General features: G+C 48.0%; 1 protein-coding gene across 1 annotated transcript in view; it reads left to right on the forward strand.

The window, feature by feature from the left end:
* Positions 1 to 20,202, forward strand: part of LOC132579464 (transmembrane protein 132D-like) — a 781,341-nt gene extending 761,139 nt beyond the window's left edge. Inside the window, exons 7-9 of the mRNA XM_060249844.1 lie at positions 2,144 to 2,417; positions 7,761 to 7,952; positions 18,303 to 20,202. Coding sequence (XP_060105827.1) covers positions 2,144 to 2,417; positions 7,761 to 7,952; positions 18,303 to 19,487 — 1,651 coding nt within the window. The 3' untranslated portion in view covers positions 19,488 to 20,202. The remainder of the gene's footprint in view (positions 1 to 2,143; positions 2,418 to 7,760; positions 7,953 to 18,302) is intronic.
* The last annotated feature ends 244 nt before the right edge of the window (positions 20,203 to 20,446 follow it).

Genomic DNA, 20,446 nt, shown 5'->3' on the forward strand with positions numbered 1-20,446 from the left:
ATCATTCTAGTTGCCCTTCTCTGGACTTTCTCCAATGCTATAATATCCTTTTTGAGGTGCGGCGACCAGAACTGCACACAGTATTCCAAATGAGACCGCACCATCGATTTATACAGGGGCATTATGATACTGGCTGATTTGTTTTCAATTCCCTTCCTAATAATTCCCAGCATGACGTTGGCCTTTTTTATTGCAAACGCACACTGTCTTGACATTTTCAGTGAGTTATCTACCACGACCCCAAGATAACGGCTTGCTTTGCAAGGTTTGCTCAATTGCACAGGAGCTACAGAGCAAAACCTCTGTTCTCTCCATTGGCTGAGGCGTCTCCCTTTGGGAGGAAGGGAGATGGAATAGCTTGCCTTGCCAGGCTCTCTCAATTGCACAGCAGAGCTACTGAACCGAGCCTCTATTGGCTGAGGCTCCTCCTTCCCAGTCCCTTGGGGGAGGAAGGAAAGATCCACAGCTTCCTTTGCCCAGTTCCCTGGATCCCATGGGAGAAACACAAAGAAAGCATCTTTAAGACCAATGTGCTGACATTTTAAGCATGTTTTAAGTTTTTTTTAAAAAAATATGCATTTGCATTTGTCTGTGTTCTTTGTAAAGCTTATATCTCTGCTACCTAATCTTAAATAGGTATACACATGGCCCAGCCCAAGATGGCTCAGCCCAACAAGACATGGCCCAGCCCAACAAGGTCTCATTTATGTCAGATCCGGCTCCTATAACAAATGAGTTCGACACCCCTGGTCTAGAAACTAGTTGTAATACCAGGAGGTCTCTAGGCCCCAGCTGGACACTGGACACCTTAGCTGCATCCTAAAGTTTAACAGGCATTCACTTAGGAGAATCCCAAATTGTACTTTTAGGCTCCAGAAAAAGCCCATCAAGGACTCATTTGCATATTAGGCCACACCCCCTGGTATCACCATTGTTTAGCACAGGGCTTTTTTTGTAGGGCTTCTAGTGTCCTGGCCCCACTGATGGACCTCCTGATGGCGCCTGGGGTTTTTTGGCCGCTGTGTGACACAGAGTGTTGGACTGGATGGGCCATTGGCCTGATCCAGCACAGCCAGTTTGGTGTAGTGCTTAAGTGCTCTTATCTGGGAGAACTGGGTTTGATTCCCCACTCCTCCACTCGCAACTGCTGGAATGGCCTTGGGTTAGCCAAAAAGCTGTCCTTGAAAGGGCAGCTGCTGCAAGAGCTCTCTCAGCCCCACCTATCTCACAGGGTGTCTGTTATTGTGGGGGGGGGGGGGGAGGTAAAGGAAATTGTGACCGCTCTGAGACTCTGGGATTCAGTGTATAGGGTGGGATATAAATCCAATACCATCTTCTTCTGTTCTTATGTAGGAAAAGCCCAGCAGGCTCATTTGCATATTAGGCCACGCCCCTGATGCCAAGCTAGCTGGAACTGTGTTCCTGCTCAAAAAAAGCCCTGCTTTTAGGTTTCATGGTCATACGAAGCTGCCTTCCACTGAATAGAACCATTGGACCATTTAGCTCACTGTTACCTTCCACGATAGGGGGTGGATTTCCAGGGTCTTAGGTGGGCTTTCCAAGGTTTTGGCAACTGTTTCCTAAGCTGCTCTGGCCAGAGATTCCAGGGATTGATCCTGGGACTTTCTGTGTGCAATCGAGGTACTCCACCACCTAAACGTTTCATCTCTGTCAAGCTAGTCAACTCGCAAGTTTGCTCTGCGGCTAAAACAGAGGAAGTTCTGACCATACCTTCTGCAGAGCTTTTTTTGCAGCAGGAACTCCTTTGCATATTAGGCCACACCCTCTTGATGTAGCCAATCCTCCTGGAGCTTACTGTAGGCCCTGTTCTAAGAGTCCTGTAAGCTCTTGGAGGATTGGCTATATCAGGGGTGTGTGGCCTAATATGCAAAGGAGTTCCTGCTACAAAAAAAGCCCTGCCTTCTGCCTTGAACTACTTAGAAGGAAGGTGGGATAAAAATGTCATGGATCAAAAGAAATAGGAGTTCATCTCCATTTGGGGTCTGAGTTGAATGTATGTGTTAATGTTAGGGGGATGGAAATGTGCATTTAAGGATCATGAGGAAGTTTTGAGAGAACTCTTGGGAACTTGTCATTCTCTAGCCGTTGCTTTCCCTGATCCTTCTGTGCCCTTCCCTTGCAGACCGGCTAGAGATAGCGATGATGAAGAGGAAGATGAGCGGAAGGGAAGGGGCTGCACCCTCCAGTACCAACACGCCATGGTGCGAGTCCTCACGCAGTTCGTAGCCGAACCCTCCGATCCCGGAGGCCAGACGGCATACTTGTTGGGTTCTGACTGGCAGGTGGACATTACCGAGCTAGTGAAAGATTTCATGCAAGTGGAAGAGCCGAGAATCGCAAAACTTCAGGATGGACAGATGTTGGTTGGCCAGGAGTTAGGAATGACAACTATCCAGGTACAAAGAAAACGAGGAAAACTAGGAATGTCATGAGCTGCCCTGAGCCTGCTTCGGTGGGGAGGGCAGGATATAAATCCAATAAATAATAATAATAATTAATAATGATAATAAACAACTATAAGAACTGCACTGGGGCATCAGATCATTCAGCCCCACATCCTGTTTGCAACGATGACCAAGCACATGCCTCTAGAAAGTAGGGTGGAAAGGCAGCAACTCTCCTTATCCCATTTCCTCAGTGTTTGGGATTGAGGGATATACTACTTCTGTACATGGAGGTTCCATGTAGCAATCAACGCTAATGACCGCTAATAATTCCTACCTTCCAGGGCTTTTTTTGTAGCAGGAGCTCCTTTGCATCTTAGACCACACCCCACTGATGTTTAATTAATGTTTGACTGAATTGTTTTACTGTGGTTTTATTGCTTGTGAGCTGCCCAGACCTTGCTTCGGCAAGGAGGGTGGGATATAAATCTAATAAATGAATGAATGTAGCCAATCCTCCTGGAGCTTACAGTAGGCCCTGTACTAGGAGCCCTGTAAGCTCTTGGAGGATTGGCTGCAGCAGGGGTGTGTGGCCTAATATGCAAAGGAGTTCCTGCTACAAAAAAGCCCTGCCTTCCATAACTTTATGAAATTCTTTTCTGTATAAGCTCAAGCAGGGAAAAGGCTGGAGCTGCTTTGCCTAGTTTCAACCCTTGGAGTTTCCAGTTCAAAGCTCTTAGGTGGCAGGTCTTTGGGAGAATGCTTGACTACCTGAGACCTCGGAGGGCCACGATGAGTCAGGATCAGTAATGCAAAACTAAGCCATAAAGAATTTGGCATGGAAGAATCTGACATGTTTTCAAGGTGATAGCTGATTAGGCATCCGCTTGCTTAGAGGCTTAGTGTGGGCAGAAGGCCAGAAAGGATGGCACAGTTGAACTATCTTCTTCAGTCAGTCCTTGCAGCCTAACACACACTCAGCCAACAAAAATAGGCAAAGGCAGAATAGAGGATAGGTGATAACATGGTACCGAATAGACAAATTCTTCTTTCAGCAGTTCAAAAAGTGACTAAAGGAATCTGCTTCGACAAGATTTGGTGATGGCCTTGAGCTTGAAACTACCTTATATGAGGTCATACTGTTGGTCCACATAGTTTGGTATTACTGATTCTGACTCATAGTGGCATGGAAGTATCAGACATGTTTTCAAGGTGGTAGCTGATCAGCCATCTGCTTGCTCAGAGGCTTAATGTGGGCAGAAGGCCAGAAAGGATGGCACAGTTGAACCATCTTCTTGAATCTATCCCTGCAGCCCACAAAGACTGGTGGGGCTTGACGCGATGGCAGTTTTTGTTGAACACGAAGCTTTGGATCTCTCTCATTTCCCCCAGTGTCAATTTTAGTTTAAAGGTTTCTTGAGGATTCAACTATGTCACCCTGCAATACGATAGCACTGTACAAATAATCATTCGTTGTAATTAATAAGCAAAATAAACTCATCCAAGCTGAGATTGAGATTGCAGGATATGGACTTGTAAAGCCATATATATTTCATTGGTTGGCTTTAGGAACAAAACCCCATCATTGAGCTTGACCTGGCTCTTTCTCCAGCATTTCCAAGATGGGGTGAAGATGCTTCAGCGGAAGCTGGAGGCCCACATCTCTGCTCTTCCATCTCCGCTGGTTGAACGCCTACTACTTGAACCATCTTCTTGAATCTTTCCCTGCAGCCCACAAAGACTGGTGGGGCTTGACGCGATGGCAGTTTTTGTTGAACACTAAGCAAATTGCGAGGGGAGGGGGGAGAATGAATAGGGTTGCCAATCCCCAGGTGGGGGCAGGGGATGCCCCGGTTTGGAGAGCCTCCCCCCGCTTCAGGGTCGTCAGAAAGCGGGGGGAGGGGAGGGAAATGTCTGCTGGGAACTTTATTATTCCCTATGGAGATGTATTCTCATAGGAAATAATAGAGAATGTATCCGCGGGTATCTGGGGCTCTGGGGGGAGGCTGTTTTTTGAGGTAGAGGTCCCAAATTTTCAGTACAGCATCTAGTTCCTTTTCCCAAAATATCCCCCAAGTTTCAAAACAATTGGACCAGGGGGTCCAATTCTATGAGCCCCAAAAGAAGGTGCCCCTATCGATTATTTCCTATGGAAGGAAGGCATTGAAAAGGTGTGCCGTCCCTTTAAATATGATGTCCAGAACACCCTTTGGAGTTCAATTATGCTTGCCACAGCCTTGATCTTGGCTCCACCCCCAATGTCTCCTGGCTCCACCCCCAAAGTCTCCTGGCTCCACCCCCAAAGTCCCCAGATATTTCTTAAATTGGACTTGGCAACCCTAGGAATGAATGCGTTTTGAGTTTAAATCTACCAAGCCAATTCCCAATTGAGCGAAGGGGAATCCGCAGGATGCCAAATGTCTAAAGTTTCAAGATGGATGTGCTGAAAACTTGCTTAAAAAAACCATTTGTACACGACTGGATAGCTGGCATCGAGGCCTCCCACCCATGCATCGCCCAGGGGCCCTCCGCACATCGATCACTCGGACTTGCCCGATCCGTTGAACAAACTGTCAGTGCAAGAAAAGTATTCTTTGGGAAGCAGAACTGCTCGGCAGCCCTCCGTAAGGATCTTTATTTATAGGTTTCAGAGGCTCTACATCTTGTCTTGCCTTTTGCAAGTGTCCATAAATATAAAGAATATCTCCAGGAAGGGAATTCAGAGAGAGAGAGGGGGAAATGGCTAAGCAGCCCCGCTTTAAAGAATACAAATCGCCTGCCATGGAAGAAATCATCAAAGTCAGCTCCTTTGGAAATGCGGAGGTCTCGGTCAATGCAGCCTATACCGGTCTTGATTTAATTCAGTTTTTATGAGGCTTAGTCCAAAGAGTGTTCTTAACACAGTCATGTCAAGGGGAAAAGTCAAGTCCCTGTTCTGCGATGGTTACACTGAAACAGCACAGGAGAGGAAAGTTGGCACAAAGGAGGGGTGAGACTGAATTGTCACTGAGAGCCAGTTTGGTGTGGTGGTTAAGTGCGTGAACTCTTATCTGGGAGAACCAGGGTTGACTCCCCACTCCTCCACTTGCACCTGCAGGAATGTCCACTCTAAGCTGCAGAGTCTTGTGAGCAAAAAATCTACCTTGTGAGCTCCTGCATAAATGAGTGTGCTCTGGGGCCATCCTTCCTGAGCTAAGTGGAGAGCCAGTTTGGTGTAGTGGTTAAGTGTGCGGACTCTTATCTGGGAGAACCGGGTTTGATTCCCCACTCCTCCACTTGCAGCTGCTAGCATGGCCTTGGGTCAGCCATAGCTCTGGCAGAGGTTGTCCTTGAAAGGGCAGCTGCTGTGAGAGCCCTCTCTAGCCCCACCCACCTCACAGGGTGTCTGTTGTGGGGGAGGAAGGTGAAGGAGATTGTGAGCCTCTCTGAGACTCTTCAGAGTGCAGGGCGGGATATAAATCCAATATCATCTTCTTCTAAGACAAAAATGTGTGAGCTGGAGGCTAAAAATCTGTGAGCTAGCTCATGCTAACTCAGCTTATAGGGAACACTGGCTGGAATGGCCTTGGGTCAGCCATAGCTCTGGCAGAGGTTGTCCTTGAAAGGGCAGCTGCTGGGAGAGCCCTCTCAGCCCCACCCACCTCACAGGGTGTCTGTTGTGGGGGAGGAAGATAAAGGAGATGGTGAGCCGCTCTGAGACTCTGAAATTTGGAGTGGACAGCGGAATATAAATCCAATAGCTTCTTCTATTGTGGGACTCAGGGGTTTTTTTTTGTCGCAGGAACTCCTTTGCATATTGAACATACGAAGTTGTCTTATACTGAATCAGACCCTTGGTCCATCAAAGTCAGTATTGTCTACTCAGACTGGCAGCGGCACCCCAGGGTCTCACACCCCTAATGTAGCCAATCTTCCTGGCGCTTGCAGTAGCCTCTTTACGAAGAGCCCTGTAAGCTCTTGGAGGATTGGCTACATCAGTGGGGTGTGACCTAAGATGCAAAGGAGTTCCTGCTACAAAAAAAAGCCCTAGTGGGTCTTATTTTGTTACGAGAGGACAACCAATCAAGGGTGAAACCAGTGGCTTTGTGGGAAAGCTGCTGTGTTGCCAGCTCTAGAGATTTTGGGGGTGGAGCCTGAGGAGGTCAGGCATTGGAGAGGGAGGGATCTCGGCAAGGTCACAGAGTCCATCCTCTGAAGCAGCCATTTCCTCCAGGTGAACTGGCCTTGGTCATCCAGAGATTAGTTATCACAGCAGGAGATGTTCAGGTGCCACCTGGAAGCTGGCCGGCCTGGAAATCTGGAATTTGATGACAGGCTGGTTCCACTTGGGCATTCTGGGAAGGAGGTCCAGGCAGAAAGGGCAGTGAGGGGACATTGATGGAGTCCGAGATAGCAAGAGAAGTGAAAGTCTGAGCAGCAGAGAGCCAGTTTGGCGTAATGGTTCAGTGTGTGGATACCCTGTGAGCGATGCTCCCTCTAAGCTGAGTTAGCGTGAGCTAGCTCACAATTTTTTAGCCACCAGCTCACACGTTTTGGTTTTAGCTCACAATAAATGGCCCCAGAGCGAACTGATTTATGCAGTAGCGCACAGCTGGTAGCCCTCAAAGTAGACTTTTTGCTCACAAGACTCCAAAGCTTAGAGGGAACATTGCCTGTGAGGTAGGTGGAGCTGAGAGAGCTCTGACAGAAACTGCTCTTGAGGCAAACAGCTCTGTGAGGATTTATGACCTGGTCAAGGTCACTCCAGTAGTTGCATGTATGTGGAGGAGTGGGGAATCAAACCTGGTTCTCCCAGAATACAGTCCGCACCCTTAACCACTACACCAAACTGGCTCAAACTAAAAGAATGTTTCTGATGACCCTTGAATACTGGATGGGAGAGGGCCATTAAAAGTTCCAGGACCAGTCTAAGAAGACTTTTTTTCCGGTCATTTGGTACACCACTAATTTGGCGCAGAGTGTTAAAGCTGCAGTACTGCAGTCCTAAGCTCTGCTCACGACCTGAGTTCAATCCCCGGCGGAAGCTGGGTTTTCAGGTAGTCGGCTCAAGGTCGACTCAGCCTTTCATCCTTCCGAGGTCGGTAAAATGAGTCCCCAGCTTGCTGGGGGGAAAGCGTAGGTGACTGGGGAAGGCAATGGCAAACCACCCCGTAAAAAGTCTGCCGTGAAAACGTGAAAGCAACGACACCCCAGAGTCGAAAACGACTGGTGCTTGCACAGGGGACCTTTCCTTTCCAATTTGTATCCAGTAGTTAGCTTATTTTGAAGTATGGAAATCATTTCTTAGGAGATGTCTGACCTTCCTTGTGTTTTGCCGTAACACAAACGGTGTATTGCCTCGGCTTTCCCCTACAGATTTTGTCCCCACTTTCTGACGCCATCTTGGCCGAGAAGACTGTGACTGTTCTGGATGAGAAGGTGACCATTACTGACCTGGGAGTCCAACTGGTGACCGGCCTTTCACTCTCGCTGCAACTGAGCCCCGGAAGCAACAGGGCCATTTTTGCCACAGTGGTCGCCCAGGAAATCCTTCAGACACCACAACAGGTATGAGGAGCAGTGAGGTCATCCAAGCAAGGGGTGGATTTGAGGGAGTGGCAGCTTTTCATCCACACACCACTAGCCTCCAGCATCTTACTGCTCACCCAGTCCAGTCAACACAAACAAACAATCACCGGACCCCGACTTGTGATTCTTTTAATCTGCTAACAAACATTTCCATGACTCTGCATACTAACTCACTGCCCACTTTCTCTATATTTAGAACTGCTTGCCATTCCATACTATTGTCTGATGAAGTGTGCTTCTAGCACACAAAGAGCGTTTTCCCACATAGCTTACCTCGGAGCAACGTCCCTCTTCACCGTGCAGCGTCTGCGCGGATTTCGCACCAACTGCTCCGCATAACCAGGAAGAGCTGCGGCTTTTGCGTCACAGATGTAAACCGCTAAAAACCAGTTTACATCTGCGACGCAAAAGCCACGGCTCTTCCTGGTTATGCAGAGCAGTTGGTGCGAAATCCACGCAGACGCTGCGCGGTGAAGAGGGACGTCGCTCCGAGGTAAGCTATGTGGGAAAACGCCCAAAAGCTTACATTCTAGATAAAACTTAGTTGGTCTTAAAGGTGAAACTGCTTTGTGCCACTCACCTGTCACTCCTACCTGTCTATCAAATAGGGCTGCCAGACTTCCCATTTCTGGGGGAAATCCAGAAGCAACACTGAGTTGTTCTAGGAATCACCAGCAACACTATGGTTACAATATGGTTTTACCGCTGAGTGTCTGGTGGTTTCCCCTGGAAGTGACGTAGCGGCACACACAACATCACAACCCCTCTGTGTCCTCACCCCCAAAATTCTGCTGGTTGCCAGACATTGCTTGGCATCTTTACTGTCAAAACATTGGCCACGATCTTCCTCATTTTCTTGTTCTCCCAAGCACAGCAAGCCATCCAAACACCAGGGCCCAAATGCTAGTGAGATTTTTTTTTTTCCCCTCTCATGAGAGCCCAATGTACCTTTTGGGCAAGGCTTTTTTTAGAAAAAGCCCAGCAGGAACTCATTTGCATATTAGGCCACACCCCCTGGTGCCAAGCCAGCCAGAACTATGTTCCTGTGTGTTCCTCTTCTAAAAAAAAAGGGGGGGGAGCCCTGCTTTTGGGGCACTGGTAGCAGAGACAACTAAAATGGTGTCCGAACTCTCATGAGAAGCACTTATCTTGTGAGAGTCCAGGAAACCGTATAGCAGGGGTGTCAAAGTCATGAGGGCCAGATCTGACATAAATGAGACCTTGTTGGGCTGGCCCGTGTCAGGTTGGGCCAGGCCGTGTGTGTACCTATTTAAGATTTGGTAGCAGAGAAATAAACTTTATAAAGAACACAAATAGAAATATATATATTTTTAAAAAGCTTAATACATGCTTAAAATGTTAACACTCATCGGTCTTGAAGATGCTTTGTTTGTATCTCTCCCATGGGATCCAGGGAACTGGGCAAAGGAAGCTCTGGCTCTTTCCTTCCTTCCCCAGGGGGCCAGGACGGAAAGGCGCCTCGGCCAATAGAAGGGAGGCTTGGCTCAGTAGCTCCACTGTGCAACTGAGAGAGCCTGGCAAAGCAAGCTGTGATGCAGAAGGAAGCAAGAGAGAGGGAGAAGGAAGCACATGACAGCCAGTTGCTCAGGGGCCTGATAGGAGCCCTCCGGGGGCCTAATTTGGTCCCCGAACTGCATGTTTGACACCCCTGCCTCATAGGACATGTGTGGATTGTGGTGCTTTTGTAAAGAGGGCTGCGGGAGCAAAGGAGGATTCTTGCTGTAGGCTCCCAAGTAGGGGCAAGGCAGGAGCCGTCAACCCAAGAGGAGAACAGTAGTGAGTGAGTGAGTGAGTGAGTGAGTGAGTGAGTGAGTGAGTGAGTGAGTGAGTCAGTTAGTTAGTTAGTTAGTTAGTTAGTTTTCTATCCCTTCCTCTCCGCAAGTGGACTGAGAGCGGCTAACACTCAATTCAAATATAATTCAGTTTTATTAAATATAATGTATATATTTAATTTATAATTATAACACTCAATTGAAATATAATATATGGAGAGTCAGTTTGGTGTAGTGGTTAAATGTGAAGACTCTTATCTGGGAGAACTGGGTTTGATTCCCCACTCCTCCACTTACACCTGCTGGCATGGCCTTGGGTCAGCCATAGCTCTGGCAGAGGTTATCCTTGAAAGGGCAGCTGCTGTGAGAGCCCTCTCAGCCCCACCCACCTCACAGGGTTTCTGTTGTGGTGGGGGGGGGTGAGAAGATATAGGAGATTGTAAGTCGCTCTGAATCTCTGATTCAAAGAGAAGGGTGGGGTATAAATCTGCAGTCTTCTTCATCATCATCATCTAAGCAGACAAAAGTAACATCCAGTAATAGGACTTTTCCAGGAAACAACTTCCCGTCTCTCCTTTCACATATGCCATAAATAATACACCATCACACAATTCACTGGCCATAAATATACAATGCCCTTTTTTTCCCCCTTTGGAAAGAAGAAGACCATCTCGTCCACTTGTTTACCAGCGCAAACACTTGGTTCGGCTCTTTCTGTACCACCGAGAAATTAAAGAGCGAAAGAGTTATAGTTTACCTTCCCCTGTTATAAAGTATAAGTATCTTAGGCCAAGGGCTTTCTTTCACCTTGGTGTAAATTTCATTTGCCGGGGGGAGGGGGGGGAGACTTCCAGAGTTTTTTCCAGTAGAGTGACGGAGATGGTCAAGGCTAGCCCAGCAATACGGGCACCATGCCCTCCGACTGCCCTCTTCTTCTCAACACTGTGCCCAGTGAGGACAGCCAGAGTAAATAAGCATAGTGCGTTTACCGGGTTCAGGTCTGCAGCATTCAAAAGATAAGAAATTTTAAATCAACGTGGCCCATTCAAATTTCGCACTGAGCAGCTTGGTATTTACCCTAAACAAGATTTAATTAGAGCGGGCAGGGCCGGCCCCACCAGTAGGCAAACTAGGCAATCGCCAAGGGCACTGGTCTTCTGGGGATGCCGAATTGGGCGGCCCCCACGTGACGCAGTGAAAGAGGTCTCCCCTTCGGAGACTTGCCAGAGTTGGCCCTGCTCAGCTTCCGAGATCTGACAAGGTCAGGCTTGCCTGGGCTCTCCAGATCTGGGAGCAATTTCAAGTCTTCTGCTTTTCATTTCCCCCCACAATTCATCTGTTTTCGAAAATTGGTTATCAGAGCAGGGCTGGGGGGGGAGGGCAGAAGACTAGACTATCTGGTACCCTAGCCTTGCCTAGGGTGCCAGATAGTCTAGTGCCAGCCCTGAGGAAGTATTCCTTGAAATTGCAGTATTTAAAAATCCATCGTTATCTTAGCTCTTAGAGTTGGGACCTCTCCCCATTGTCCCTCGTCACTAGCGGGCAAGACAGGTTAAAACGGATAAAAGGAAGTACTGCTTCACCCAAAGGGTGATTAACATGTGGAATTCACTGCCACAGGAGGTGGTGGCGGCTACAAGCACAGCCAGCTTCAAGAGGGGATTGGATAAAAATATGGAGCAGAGGTCCATCAGTGGCTATTAGCCACAGTATATATATGTGTGTGTGTGTGTATGTGTGTGTGTGTGTGTGTGTGTATATATATACACACACACACACACATATATTGGCCACTGTGTGACAGAGTGTTGTACTGGATGGGCCATTGGCCTGATCCAACATGGCTTCTCTTATGTTCTTATGTGACACAGAGTGTTGGACTGGAGGGGCCATTGGCCTGATCTAACATGGCTTCTCTTATGTTCTTATGTGACACAGAGTGTTGGACTGGAGGGGCCATTGGCCTGATCCAACATGGCTTCTCTTACGTACTTATGTGACACAGAGTGTTGGACAGGAGGGGCCATTGGCCTGATCCAACATGGCTTCTCTTATGTTCTTATGTGACACAGAGTGTTGGACTGGATGGGCCATTGGCCTGATCTAATATGGCTTCTCTTATGTTCTTATGTGACACAGAGTGTTGGACTGGAGGGGCCATTGGCCTGATCTAACATGGCTTCTCTTATGTTCTTATGTGACACAGAGTGTTAGACTGGATGGGCCATTGGCCTGATCCAACATGGCTTCTCTTATGTTCTTATGTGACACAGAGTGTTGGACTGGATGGGCCATTGGCCTGATCCAACATGGCTTCTCTTATGTTCTTATGTGACACAGAGTGTTGGACTGGATGGGCCATTGGCCTGATCCAACATGGCTTCTCTTATGTTCTTATGTGACACAGAGTGTTGGACTGAAGGGGCCATTGGCCTGATCTAACATGGCTTCTCTTATGTTCTTATGAGTCCCAGGTAAAGACTTAGTCCTGCATAGCTAGCGCCAATCCATGAAGATGGGAGCTTTTTTCCCAGTGTCCTGGGAATTTATAATCTCTCACTGGGAAGATATTGGAAGAAGAAGATACTGGATTTATATCCCGCCCTATACGCTGAATCTCAGAGTGTCACAATCTTCTTTACCTCCCCCCCCCCACCGTCAACAGACACCCTGTGAGGTAGGTGGGGCTGAAAGAGCTCTTACAGCAGCTGCTCTTTGAAAGACAACTGCTGCAAGAGCTATGACGGAGCCAAGGCCATTCCAGCAGCTGCAAGTGGAGGAGTGGGGAATCAAACTCGGTTCTCCCAAATAAGAGTCTGCACACTTAACTACTACACCAAACTGGCTCCCCCATCTGGAGTTGTTCGGATCTTGCTCCCTTAAGAGCAGTTCGATTTGAATCCTAAGCTGCTCCTAGACTCAAACCCAGCTGTTCTACTGTAAGCCACCATGACTAGACTCTGCAATTGCCTTAAGAGGAAAGTTTAACTATCTAGCCATCTGAATCTCTCTCCCTTGGGTACGACATTCTAGCAAGGTGGGAAAGGTAAGCCTATTGTCCAACTTAGGGCAGACATAAGAACATAACATAAGAACACAAGAGAAGCCATGTTGGATCAGGCCAATGGCCCATCCAGTCCAACATTCTGTGTCACACAGTGGCCAAAAAACAACAACAACTAGGTGCCATTAGGAGGTCCACCAGTGGGGCCAGGGCAATAGAAGCCCTCCCACTATTGCCCCCCACAGTCACCAAGAATACAGAGCATCACTGCCCCAGACAGAGAGTTCCACCAGTACCCTGTGGCTAATAGAAACTGATGGACCTCTGCTCCATGTGTTTATCCAATCCCCTCTTGAAGCTGTTTAAGCATGTAGAGAGGGTTGGATCAACATATGGAGCAGTGGTCTAGCAGTGGCTATCAGCCACAGGATATAGATGGGACTCTCTCCCTGGGCAGTGATGCTCTGTATTCTTGATGCTTGGGGGAGGGGGGCAATAGCACTTGTGGCTTGTGGCGTCCTCCTTTCTGCCAGCTATGAGTTTGCAGCTGGGCTTCAACTACTGAACAGAGTATAGCCCCAATGGTTGGACCGTGGGGTTGAATGTTATGGTTGAAGGACATTTTCACACACCTATTATCAAAGCAAAATCTCCAGGCTAAAATCTCCAGGAAATAAAAACTCCCGTTAACTAGAAATTGTACCCTTATTTGTACTGGAGAGCCAGTTTGGTGTAGTGGTTAAGTGTACGGACTCTTATCTGGGAGAACCGGGTTTGATTCCCCACTCCTCCACTTGCACCTGCTGGAATGGCCTTGGGTCAGCCAGAGCTCTGGCAGAGGTTGTCCTTGAAAGGGCAGCTGCTGTGAGAGCCCTCTCCAGCCCCACCCACCTCACAGGGTGTCTGTTGTGGGGGAGGAAGGGAAGGGAGATTGTGAGCTGCTCTGAGACTCTTCGGAGTGGAGGGCGGGATATAAATCCAGTATCTTCTTCTACTACTACTAAGGAGAGCCCCATGGCGCAGAGTGTTAAAGCTGCAGTTCTGCAGTCCTAAGCTCTGCTCACAACCTGAATTCGATCCCAGTAGAAGCTGGTTCAGGTAGCCGGCTCCAGGTTGACTCAGCCTTCCATCCTTCCAAGGTCGGTAAAATGAGTACCCAGCTTGCTGGGGGGGGGGGGGGGGCGGGGAGTGTAGATGACTGGGGAACCACCCTGTAAAAAAGTCTGCCATGAAAATGTTGTGAAAGCAACGTCACCCTAGAGTCGGAAAGGATTGGTGCTTGCACAGGGGACCTTTCCTTTCTTCTCTTCTAGTAGCTCGGGTAAGAAATACTATCGGCTGCATCCTTTACAGGGCAATAAAAACGCGGTTCCTTCCCCCACCCAACGCTCTTCAAAGAGTTCAGCAATCAAGCGACACACAGCTAGAAATCGGGCCAAGGAGCTAATCCTTTGCTGACCTGGGGAGCTAAATGCACAGCTTTGAAATCAGCTCATAAGCTGGGCTTGATGGGCAATGAGTTCTTGCAAAGCTGCATGTTTCAGATTCCCGAGAAATGGAGACATACTTGAAGCTCCCCTTTCAGTGTAACTTTTTTTATTGGGAGAAGGGAACTAAAGCCAGGTGATCGATAGAAACATAGAAATCATTTGGGGAGCTTGTAAATGACCCCTTTCCTCTCTTACAGCCTGCACTGAGTTTGACCAGGAGCAAAATGGTTGGCCCATCCCTTAGCGTGTGGTGATTCAAGGGAAGAAGAATTTCTAGGGGTGGTATGGGGTGATGATCATATGAACACGAGAGATGCAGTGCTGGATCAGACCAGTAGTCTACTACTACTACTAGATCAGTAGTAATCTACTAGTCGAGAGCCAGTTTGGTGTAGTGGTTAAGTGTGCGGACTCTTAATGGGAGAACCGGGTTTGATTCCCCACTCCTCCACTTGCAGTTTTATTTATTTTATTTTATTTATTCCGGGATTTATATCCCGCCCTTCCCACGAGTGGCTCAGGGCGGCTCAGTTGCTGGAATGGCCTTGGGTTAGCCATAGCTATGGCAGGAGTTGTCCTTGAAAGGGCAGCTGCTGTGAGAGTCCTTTCAGCTCCACCCACCTCACAGGGTGTCTGTTGTGGGGGGAGAAGATATAGAGATCGTAAGCTGCTCTGGGTCTTTGAGTTCAGAGAGAAGGGTGGGGTATAAATCTGCAGTCGTCTTCTTCTTTTTCTACTTAGTCCCATGTCCTGTTTCAGACAGTGGCTAATGAGTTGCCCCAGAAAACCCACATTTGGGCTTTGAGACCCAAACCTTCACTGGTTCCCCCTCCAGGAACAAAAGAGATCCCATTTTAGCATCATGGGTAATAACCAGGCCTTGAATTCAGCAGGAGCTCCCCCCTCCTCCTCCCCACCTACCTTGTCCATTGAACAGTAGGTGCAGCTGCATGACAATACCTGGATTAGGAGAGCGGGCAGCCAGCCAACCACCAGGGGCTTTGCCACATCCCCAGCAGCCCTCGTTAACCCCTGGGGAAGCCAGCGCCACCCCGTCTCCACTTCTGATGTGATTTTGGGTGGTAGGTGGCTTGTTGGCCTTTTGACTGGGGGGGGGGGATGGCCAAGGAGAGCCCCATGTGAGCAAGGCCTGCTTGGACTGGCTGTATCCCTAGCCAGCCCAAGCAGGTCTCGCTTGCCTGGGGCTCTCCTTTCTTGCGTCAGGTTGCTTTTGGCTGGTGGAGGGGCAGCATATGCCAATGAGCTATGCCAATGAGCTCCACCACCTATTTTTTTCCACAAAACAACCCCTAATAATAACCATTGTTGAACATGGCCTCGCGAAGTTGTCTACTTTCTTTTCAAAGTCGTCTAATCCAGTGGTCACCGCTATGTCCTCTGTCAGTGAGTTCCACAAGTCACTTATGTGTCAAGTGATGAAGACCTTCCTTTTGAATCTACTGCCAGTTAGTTACACTGGGTGCCCCCTGAGTTGCAATGCTGCGGAAGTTTCCTCTCTAGTAGTCTGAGCAATAAAATCATTAAGTATGCAGATGATACAACGTTAGTGGGGCTCATCTCTGAGAATGATGAGTCTGCATATAGGAGGGAAGTTCATCAGCTGTCCCTCTGGAGTAAAGCAAATAATCTTATTTTTAATGTAAATAAGACGAAGGAAATTATAGTGGATTATAGGAAGAGTAGTCTGGACATTCAGCCGTTGTTTATTGATGGGGTTATGGTAGAACAGGTGACAGAATGGAAGTTTTTGGGAATTACTATGAAACGGGATCTAACATGGGGAGCAAATACTTTAGCTCTGGAGAAAAAGGCCCAGCAACGACTATACTATTTAAGACTCTTAAGATCACAACAACTGTCAGGGAGTCTGCTGGTTGCCTTTTATCGTAGTTCCATTGAGAGCATTTTATCTTATTGCCTCTGCGTGTGGTTTGGGAGCTGCACGGAAGCAGAGAGAAGGGTGCTCCAAAGAGTGATGGTGAGAGCACAGAAGATTTGTGGATGTTCTCTCCCCTCATTGGTGGATCTGTATGATATGGGATGTAGAAGGAAGATACAAATGATCTTAAGGGACCCTTCACATCCGGGTCACTTGCTATTTGAGATTTTACCGTCAGGTAGGCGATATAGAGTGTTGAAGGCAAAAACAAATAGATTCAAGGGCAGCTTCTATCCAAGTGCCGTGGTTAAGCTAAATGCAGGGTTATGAATGGTTATGTGTTTTTAGATGCATTTAAATGGTCTGTGTATATATCCTTTTGTGGGTGTTGATGTGTTGGTATGTTTGTGGAAGAGCACCTCATTTCGTTGCTCTCATTTTCTTTTTTGAGAACAATGACAATAAATTTATCTATCTATCTATCTATCTATCTATCTATCTATCTATCTATCTATCTATCTATCTATCTATCTATCTATCTATCTATCTATCTATCTATCTATCTATCTCTGCTTCCTTGAGCAAGAGGCATGGTCAAAGATGGATAACCCTGGTTCCTAAGATGAATAAGACAGATTTGGTTCCAACCCAGGGCTCCTTTGCATACTAGGCCACACCCCCATGCTGTGGCCAATCCTCCAAGAGCTTACAGAGTTCTTTGTACAGGGCCTACTGTAAGCTTTAAGAGGATTGGCTACATCAGGGGTGTGTGGCCTAATATGCCGAGGAGTTCCTGCTACAAAAAAACCCCAAACCCTGGACCTCACACTACGAGACACTTCAGGTTGCGATTTGAGATCCTGAGTCCAATCATGTGCTGAACAGGAGGATGTGGGTCCCATTCTGAGCATTGTCTGTAGGGAATTTTAAAAATCGAGCTGAACATAGCCAAGTTTTGTTGCCAAAGACGGGGAGACTTTGTATTTTAAGTGGTTTTTAGAAATAACGTAATAAATATCTTTTTCATTTGAAGACATAACCATCGTAAATGATCCCAATCACCTCTGATACGGTTTGACGTGCAATTTATTAGCGTTTCAAAGCAAGCTCCCGAGAGCCCCGGGGGAGAATCAGTGCTCTCCCTCTCTCTCTCTCTCTTTTTCTTTTAGCACTTCAGCAGAAAACAAATCTTATTACCAATGACTACTTAAAAGGACTCCCTCTCTTTTTTGTAATAAACGGTTCAAAGAGGAATTAACTTCCTCTCCGAGAAATGGCTGGCGGCTGGAATCAGCAGCTCCCTCGATCTGCCGTCGAAGCGAGTGAAAGCCTGCGTGCGGCTCTTGCACAGGTTCTTGTCCTTGTGCAGGAACCACGCTGAGTCTCCCAGCTGCCAGGGTTGAGTGAGAACAGAGGAAAGAATGAGAGGTTCTGCTTGGTCAGGGTAAGCCTTGCAGCCAGGGCTGGCCCTGCCTCCGGGCAAACTAGGTGATTGCCTAGGGCGCCAGCCTTCTGGGGGTGCCAAATTGGGCACACCCATGTGACTCAGTGACAGTATCAGTGCAGAAGTTAGCCTTGCCTAGGGTGCCTGACATTCTAGGGCTTGCAGCTGGACATGTACGCATGGTTTGGTGGTCGTGTGCGCATGGCTGATCCCATTGAAGTCATTGGGTTTAGAAGGATGTAGTTCTATTTAGGATGCCTCTGATAGTTTCCTCAGTCTGTTGTCTCAGGATGGTTTCCTCAGTTGTTTCTGGCTCCTGCTGGAGAGCAGAGTGGAATGTGGGGGTGTTCTTGATAAGCACATGCTTTTTCCTTTAAATTGTTAATAACAAAGCAGGGGCCCGGTTTTGCTTAACGAATCCAAGTGGGGTTTGAAGGGTTAAATGCCCTCTGCCTTCCCTGCATGCCCCAAAGGCAAATTGAGGCTCCAAGCATTTATGGATGGAATAATAGACCCAGGATCTTCATCTCATCTGAGAATTATCTCAATGAGCAGCATCTGTTGAGAACAGAAGTCCTTGACATGCGATTTATTCTTGGTATAATAGCATGTTGTTATTGTTAACTCTAGAGATGGAACCCATATTTTCCTTGATTGCAGAAATAAAAACTTCCAATTTTTTTTGTTTCCCATTACAGGAAGCAGCTGTTAGTTGCTGGATCCAGTTCAGTGATGGGGCCGTCATGCCCTTGGACATGTATGACCCCAAAGACTTCTCCTTGGTAGCAACCTCTCTAGATGAGAAGGTGGTGTCCGTTCACCAAAGCCCCAAATTCAAATGGCCCCTCATCGTTGCCAAGTCAGAAGGTCAAGGCCCACTGGTGAGGGTAGAGATGGTGATCAGTGAATCGTGCCAGAAATCCAAAAGGAAAAGCATTATGGTTGTTGGGAACGGAAATATCAAGGTCAACTTCGGGCAGAATGACGCTAATCCCAACACCAGTGACAGCCGGCGCAGTGGAGCCGGCGTGCACCTGGAAAAGCATACCAGCAACAGGCATCAGAAGACAACTCTGAAGGAGAGATCTCAGGAAGAGGGGCCGTATTACAGCTCATCAATGGGCCATGAGGAAAACCGAGGGGCCACCACTCAGAAGTCCATTCTGAGCAAAAAAGAGGACCGAGAAAGCCTTCTGGATGATGACAGCCATATGCAAAACATCCCAATAGACTTCACCAGCTTCCCAGCGCAGGTGGACCTGCCCAAGAGCAATGGTGATTTGGAAGAGAACGACCCTCTGGAGACCCCCAGGGGCCTGAGCGACTTGGAGATCGGGATGTATGCTTTGCTCGGAGTCTTCTGCCTGGCCATTCTAGTCTTCCTCATCAACTGCGTCACTTTTGCCTTGAAGTACAGGCACAAGCAGGCTCCCTTTGAAGAACAAGAGGGCTTGAGCCATTCTCATGACTGGGTAGGGCTGAGCAACAGGACAGAGCTGCTAGAGAATCACCTCAGTTTCCCCCCGCAGCCAGAGGAGTGCATTACAGCTATTGACCGCGGCATGGACTTGGAGGAGAGCAAATACCTCCTCAATGCCAACTCCCCCAAAAACCTCAATGGGCAAGTCTTCCGGTCCTCGGACTCGGCTCCGTTCCCAGAAGGGAAGGAGCAGAAGAGCGAGCCGACCGCCTCACCAACCTCCAAGCGGAAACGAGTCAAGTTCACCACCTTCACCACCATCTCTTCCGACGGGGAGTGCCCCACCGTCAACTCGATCTTGACGAGCAGCGAGGATGACATCAAGTGGGTTTGTCAGGACATGGACCTGGGAGAGTGTAAAGAACTGAGAAACTATATGGAAAGGTTACATGAAAATGCATAACGCTCCACTAGGAGCTGTTTGGGGTGTGTTACTTTTTCCCCACTCACCTTTTTGCCTTTAATTTGGGGGGTGTTGGGTGAAAAAACAAAAGTGAACAAATGGTGGCTGGTTTGGTTTCCGAGGAAAGGAGGCGGAGTTCGGAAGAGTTGCTTCTCTTTGCACTCAGTAGCGTGCGGGGAGTACTCAGAAGCAAGGCAACGTCGATGGGGATTTTTAAAAAAAACGGACATAAAATTAGCGTTGAGGTTGCCCAGGAAATGGTTTAAGAGAATCGTTAAGGACAACACAAAATGGGGAATTTGCAAAACGTACGCCGGTTTTAATTCTCAGGATAACGAGGCTGTGGTTCGAAGTTAGAGGCAGGCTCCGGTGGGGAGGGGAGTGAAACTTTAAAGGTCACCCAGCAAGATGAGGAAGAGAACATCGGGATAAAAACAATCCTGAAAAGGGCTGTCAAAACCAGAAATATGATGACAGCAGCGTTGACTTGCTGAATTACGGAGTTAGGAAGGCTCAGAAAGGCCAGGGACATTAGTACTGAGTTTAATGTTCTTCAGTTTTAACGTTCACTGTGGAAACAGTGGTTTGGCAGATACAGGCAATCCCCTACAGTGCCGTGATCCTGACTTCATTTATGGCTGTTCGAAATGGTTTGCACCTCTGTATACGTTTGGATCCAAGGAGCTTCTTTACAATAAATCGGCAAGACAGGTAATATGAGAGAGAGTGACTGGCCCCCCAATGAGTTTCATAGCAAAAGGACTGTGGCTCAGCGGAAGAGCATCTGCTTGGCATGCAGAAGGTCCCAGGTTCAATCCCTGGTATCTCCAGTTGAAAGGACCAGGCAGGAGGTGATGGGAAACAACTTCTGCCTGAGACCTTGGAGAGCTGCTGCTAGTTTGTGTACTGACCTAGATGGACCAAGGGCCTCATTCGTCATGTGTTCTGCACCAAAATGA

This window comes from Heteronotia binoei, chromosome 11 (genome assembly GCF_032191835.1).
Source record: "Heteronotia binoei isolate CCM8104 ecotype False Entrance Well chromosome 11, APGP_CSIRO_Hbin_v1, whole genome shotgun sequence".
NCBI classification, from domain to species: domain Eukaryota; kingdom Metazoa; phylum Chordata; class Lepidosauria; order Squamata; family Gekkonidae; genus Heteronotia; species Heteronotia binoei.